The sequence below is a fragment of the Oryzias melastigma genome, linkage group LG1 (genome assembly GCF_002922805.2).
Source record: "Oryzias melastigma strain HK-1 linkage group LG1, ASM292280v2, whole genome shotgun sequence".
Taxonomy (NCBI): domain Eukaryota; kingdom Metazoa; phylum Chordata; class Actinopteri; order Beloniformes; family Adrianichthyidae; genus Oryzias; species Oryzias melastigma.
This window is the reverse complement of record NC_050512.1, coordinates 24,252,168-24,258,699: the sequence shown is the minus strand read 5'-3', so window position 1 is coordinate 24,258,699 and position 6,532 is coordinate 24,252,168. Positions and strand designations below refer to the sequence as shown.

The window sequence follows — 6,532 nt, the reverse complement described above, 5'->3', positions numbered from 1 at the left end:
CTTTCCTTTCAGCGTCCAGTCGTGCTCTCTCCAGAGCAATTTTACCTGAAAGCACAAACATATTATGGGATAAACACATTGGTATATACTCGGAAGCATCTAATACATAGGTGGTTTTAAATTCTAATTTTCTAAAATGAAAAAGGGACATTTCAATTTGATGATCCATTCCTTTCAACATAAAAATTGATTTTTAAACATGAAATACTTAGAAAAAGACGTACTCCTCTGGATCTCCAACTCCTCTCTGCGCAGGGTCAGCTCTTCCTCTCGAAGCCGCTGCTCGGCCTCGGAGCGTTTCTCCAGAAAGCTGAGAATCTCAGAGTAGGTCTGGCAGCAGCACTGGCAGGGCCTCTTAGCGGTGGGCGCCGCTGAAAGCTCTGTGATTTGGTCGGGCTCGTCGTCAGGATCTATAACCATCAAAATGGATCAATTCAAGGTAAGACTGATTCTTTGCAGAAGTGTGTCTGAATCACCATTAATTATATATTTTCTCCCAAATCTTCAGAGTCTCATATGACAAACACATAACTGTGTTTTCTCTTAGCTTCACTTCATCCTGACCAGTCTATAGAACAGGTTTTACCTGGAGCAGGTGTTTGTGTGATGATGGGTTTGTCCTGTTCTGGTAAAGTGAGCTCTTCTAGAGCACGACTTCTCCGTTCCTCGTCCTGAGAAAAACAAACAGAATTTAGTTAGCTTAAATGGCCAAAGCCATCTTTAGTTCTCAGTATCTATAGGATTTTATTATTATTCCATAGATAAAAAATCTATGAAACTCAGAGTTGGTTTCCAGGGAAACTTTTGTAACGGGAACCTTGTTCCCATCCAAAGACCATCTCTAGATGCACTCAATTGGTCCATGTCTTTAGTTCTTAATTTCTTGGGGTCAATTTGGACACAAAAACAACTATAAGCTTAAAATTATACATATAAATAAAAAATCTTGTACATATAATTCAGAAAAAGCAAATCTGCACTTTTGTTTTGTTTTACTAAGTAAAGTTTATTTTATCCAACATTAATTCTAACACTGTGGCTTAAAATAGTTTAAACTGAGTGATTAAAGGAGTTTGGCATCTGATGTTTGAGACATTTTAATCTTTCAGTTTGGCACTATTGTGTTAATTTACCTTTATTGTCACATGATTTTGTCACCTTTTTGAGTTGGCATAATATTGGTTTTGTTTGATTTGAGCTTGCAAACAGAATACAAATTATGAGAGCAATGTTTTAATATTTTATGATTGGTTTGGTTCCTCTATAATCAAGTAAAATAAGCTTTTTTTGGCAGTAATGTCCACATCTGTTTCAAAATGCTAAGTTTTATGAAAAAAATATGTGTGTGTGTGACAATAGGCTTATGCAATCACAATAACAAAAATATTAAAAATTATATGATTAAATTGATATGTATCGTGGGTGTATCTGTAACTGTAACCCTTGAAGATGGATATGTTTCTGTGAGCAGATCAGTGGGTTTATAAATGTTCGTTCAACAGTTTTGAGCAAAGCTAACTTTGAACATGTTTTCTTTCTATTATTATTGAGTTAGTTTACATTTTCTGTTCATTTCTCATAAATGTAACCCATCTTTCTTTTAAAACCAACATGTTTCTTTTATCCTTAATGTATCTAAACTATTTATATATATATATATATATATATATATATATATATCGAGAAAAAAGTGATACTTTAATATACTTTATATCCAGGATGGTTCCATGGCATAAAAAAAGTTTTAAAAAGGATAATCTAGACTTTTTAAGTCTCTTATCCAAGAGGATCAGCAGATTTTCTGATTTCATTCAGCCTCAGATAATAGGGAAAAGATCATCAATTCAAAAAAGCAACACACTTTTTTGTTTTTTTAACAGTTTTCTGCTTTCTTCTGCTTTCAAATCTTTTATTATCAACATAATATTTTCACTCACTTGGTACTTGACAACCTCGCCACTGGCCAGGAGCCCCTTCTCTGCCTCCAGCTCCAGAACCTCATGGAGCAGGTCCTCCTTTTGAGCGTAAAGCCTCTCAGTTCCAAACCTGGATTAAAGCAAAACAATCTCTAAATGAAGGCGGAACGTCTGTGTCCTCTATCGTATGCTAATAAAATAGCTGAGCAGACATGATGATATATTTATTTATTTTATTAAAGGAGAAATAATCATTGTTTTAAGTCTTGAAAATCTTTCTTGAAACATCTCATTACTAATCCAGGTGTCGGATCACCTGGATAAATAAGAACTTTCACCAACAGATGTTTTATGTGTTAACTTGTAGACATTTTCTAACAGAAATGGCATTCATGTGTACCAAACAAACCTGCGCAAACTAGGATAGTCTTGTTTCTTGTAGTAGTCCAGCAGCAGCATGGTCCTCTCCCGACATCTGCGGGCGTCCACCTCAAAGTTTTCCTCCTGAAGAGCTGCAGTGATGATCTCCCCCACGCGGGCCCAGATCCGCCCTGAGCACATCAATAACACCTATGTTATACTTAGGTCTTTTTTAAAAATTCTATTTAAGATATATATTACTTAACGTCCCACCCCGACCATCCTTTGATCTATTTTAAAAGTGTGCCCAGTGGTCATTTACTTGTGATTATGCCGTTTCTAGACAAAATCAAAGAGCCTGTGTTGTTTTCCATGACAGTTACTTCAGATATAATGTTGAAAGAAGATTACAAGCGGCTAAGAAGAATACCGCCGTAAAATGTTGGAAATGTTCGCTTAAATGAGCGCTATACTGACTCTTTCTTATATCGTCATCACTTTATGCAAATCAACGGGTGGCTACAGCGGCTTTGCCGTTCTGTTCCATTTTTCTATGGACCTACAACCGATGCAAGAGGTACGGTTTGGTACTGTTTATTGGGTTCATTTTATAATGGAAACGCTCAAAATACTGGACCGTACCGTCCAGATCACTCAGTGAAACAAGGCTTTTGTTCATCTAAAACATTAGCAATCAGGCCTCATGCCCCTAAAATGTATGTTTTGTGTCATATATGTTGTGTTTTTGTGCTGCCAACATTAAACTTTTGTCATTTGTGGCGAAAATGGAAGCCGGTGTTACCTGCGTGAGCATGGTTTATTGTGTGGGTATGTTTTCTTAAATCTAAAATACGATTGTAAAATGTTATCTTAGTAAAATGGAAGTTTTTATTTTGAAATCTGGACCCGTTTCCTGTTTTTCTGTCTTTTTCTGACGCGCCAAAAAACTGGAACTAGAGCTCCTGTGTAAATCTTTCATTGTGGAGGGATGGATGTCAGACGCATGACGGAGATGATGTAAACACCCTGACTGATTAAGAAACATTCTATTTATTTATTTATTAATTTTTAATCAACACAACAGAGACACACCACGGTCATACCAATGGAAATCAGCCTTAAAAGCCTGCCCTCCCCTCCCATTAACCATCTTTATACGCGGTCTCCCACTAGCTTACAGCTCCAACTTGTATTATTGGTGAAACAAAAACACAGATTGTAGTTTCTATTTTGTCGTCTGCTCCTGATTTATTCACACCGATTTGAATCAAGACATCCTCAGAAATGCTAATTTAAGTGTAATTTTCTTTCCATATGTCCTCCAAAATTTAAATAATACCACAGAAATATGTTTAAAACACAATTTTCATTGGAGTTGGTCTCCAAAGCTTAAAAATGGGTTTATAGGATTGTTGTGAAAGTGACAAACCGGGTTCTTTGGAGGCAAAGGGGTTCTGGGCGATGACCTCTTGCAGAAGGATGATGTCATGGCGAGCTGAGAAGCGGACCTGCCGCTTTCTGGGTGTTGTGGAAGGACAGGAAATGGAAAAACCTGATGGAAGTTAAATAGATTTATTACATATGCTATTTTTTTCATCCACAAAATGATGAGTTACCAGTACTGATCAATAACAAAACATGTCAAAAAACATGAAATCTGCAGTTAAGAAATGTGACAACTGCTGGTTGAAGGCCTGAGCTGTGGTGACAGGAGGCGGACACATGGCAACTCCTCCTGAAGGAAAGGGGGGAGCAGCTGCAGCTACAGCAAGCAGAGCGGAGAGCCTGCCGGGTCTGCAGCAGCTCGAATGCGTCACAGGAGGAGGAGCAGGAGGAGCAGGAGGCCTTTTTACAGGAGCTGCGAGGGGTTAAACTGCGCACTGTGCGTGGAGGCAGGAACGGGACTCACCATTGTTGATCGGCACCTCCACCACAACCCGATCCATGCTTCCGTCATCCGGGAACTGCCTGACGCGCGCGGCACACGTCCACTCACCAGTACAGGTTTCCCGCTGACGTGTAACCCAACTTGGCCGAGAATCTGTGGGGCACTCGCTCCTCGGAGCTGCGCTGACCGCGTATGGCCAGAAGAGGGCGCCAGAGCGCTGCGTTTAGTTTCATCTTCAGGCCCTATTTCTGCAACACGACCTGAGGATTTATTTACATTTAAGGCCAAATTATATGTAATAGTAAAGGAGGGTTGTTTGAATGTGTGAACAGAAATAAGTATCAAAGTTTGACTGACAGGGAAGAGTTTTCACTTTTTAAAATCTATATTTGATAAACCCCAAAAAATCAAAATCAAAGTATGCAAATATTTAGATAAAATGTTGACTTTAAGTGAATCTGGCTTAATTCAATAGTAATTGGATTAAAAATATTTCTAAAAAGGTTTCATCACTGACAGAAAGAAAGCAAAAGAAGATTTTAAGTCCAGTTGTGCCCACTCAACTTTAGATACAAATCGTTGCTCATCTGTTTTAGTTCCTCCACCACTCAAGACCACTTTAAAAAAAATAATAATATTGTTAATTGCATTTCTTTGGAGATATCCTGCAGTTACAAAATTATTTTATCTTTTAAAATTGTGTTTTAGGAAAAATACAGAAAAAAATAGATTATCATAATGCAACTCAAGTTTGAATAACTATCCCAACAAGGATCGCAAGGACTTCCATAATTCTTTCTCTTGTTGCTTTGCCCCTGACATTCCTGGACGATGATTGAAGAGATCTTTAGTCACGTGGTTTTGTTTACAACCTTTGGTTTGGGACAGAAAAGTCCAATCTGAATATAAACCAAATGCAAAGTTCAGGATTCAGGATTCAATCTGGTCTAATAAAGTGGATTCGGTCTGGACCAACGGCCTTTTCCAGTCTGAATATATACTGTTTATGCCATTTGAGTCAATTCAAACAACTGCTTATAAGCCTAAAAAAGACCTCCGACCACAAAGAAACCAAAGCAAACGAAGGAAACAACACTTATTTTCTACTTATCAATGAAAAGCATGATCCTCTGTAATATTTTTCACCAAGCTTCTCTAAAAATGTTTAAAAGCTATAACTAAAAGAAAGATGGAGGGCGACTTGTTACCATTGACAGTCCTGTTAAACGCTTCTGTCATTTAGAAGCCTTTGGGCTAAAACAAGATGGCAGCTGCCATAAGTGAGAACATCTGGGAAGAAAACAATAAATGAAACTGACACAGGTGGACTAAAGATAGTCACCGAAGAAAAACTCCATCCATACAACCGGCGATTATGCAGCAGAAGTCATCACCATGGTAATGCATGAAAGAAAAGGAAGCGTGCGGGCTGAAGCTGCGTGCTCAGATGTCGGCAGACTGTTAATGAGCAAGGACACACAGTTCTGGACCTGCTGGGATCAAAAGACTTTTCCAGTAAGAGCTTCAGGGAAGAGCGACGGTGCAAATACAAGGCGGAGAAAGCAGCGAGAAGAGCTCTCCTACAGCATGTTTGCACAATTTATGACTGATCCTATCAACTATTAAAGATATGCCTAAATAAACACAATTCAGTTTAAAAGTATAGACACTTAAAAATATTCATCACCTAAACTCACAAAACCACAAGAGAGAGCTTCACTGGAAACATCCTCAGAGTTGTCATTAAGGTTGATATGAAGCTAAATGTAGAGTAAAGCTGCTGCAATACACTCATTTTTCTATTATGGTATCCATGACAGCAAACGGCTCAGAAGTCCCTTGTTTTTTATTTTTTTATTTTTTTTATCCGTGTAAAGCAATGTTCTTATGCTGAGCTCCACTGTCTGTGAGACCTTCATGCACAAACAGAGTCTTTCCTCCAAGGAATAATCACAGAGCAAATGTCTTCCTGACAGACGCCTTCCTCTCATTGGTCAACGAATAAACGAATTAAAGATTAACTTTCTAACCTTGTAAACAGACGCAGACCAAAGATTTGTTTTGTTTTAAACTTATTTACAAGCCCTAATTCCCTCAGAGCCAACCTTCAAAATAAATGTGCAAACATTCATAAACAGATGCATTTTCATATTATGTTTAGCAGCCCCATTATGGGGTCAAATCAGGATCAGCTTAAAGTGAAGGAAAAAAATAGCATGAAAATTTGAAAAATAGACATTGTAGCTGAAAATAAATGTGAAAACAAGACATTGTAAATAAAAAAAATTGGAAACTTGAAATAAATCTTTGAACAATATATTGTAAATTTAAAAAAAGACCTGAAAACTTGAATAAAAAGCTGCATATG

The 6,532-nt window shown here is 37.8% G+C and overlaps 1 protein-coding gene across 1 annotated transcript; it reads right to left on the bottom strand.

Moving 5' to 3' along the window:
- Positions 1-4,358, bottom strand: si:dkey-45d16.4 (the record flags this gene model as incomplete). Its single annotated transcript, XM_024290310.2, is given in 7 exon segments — positions 1-45; positions 225-410; positions 587-671; positions 1,938-2,046; positions 2,326-2,467; positions 3,706-3,828; positions 4,186-4,358. Coding segments are annotated over 7 exon segments (727 nt in total), but the record flags the coding sequence as incomplete, so codon positions are not given.
- Between the last annotated feature and the right edge of the window lie 2,174 nt (positions 4,359-6,532).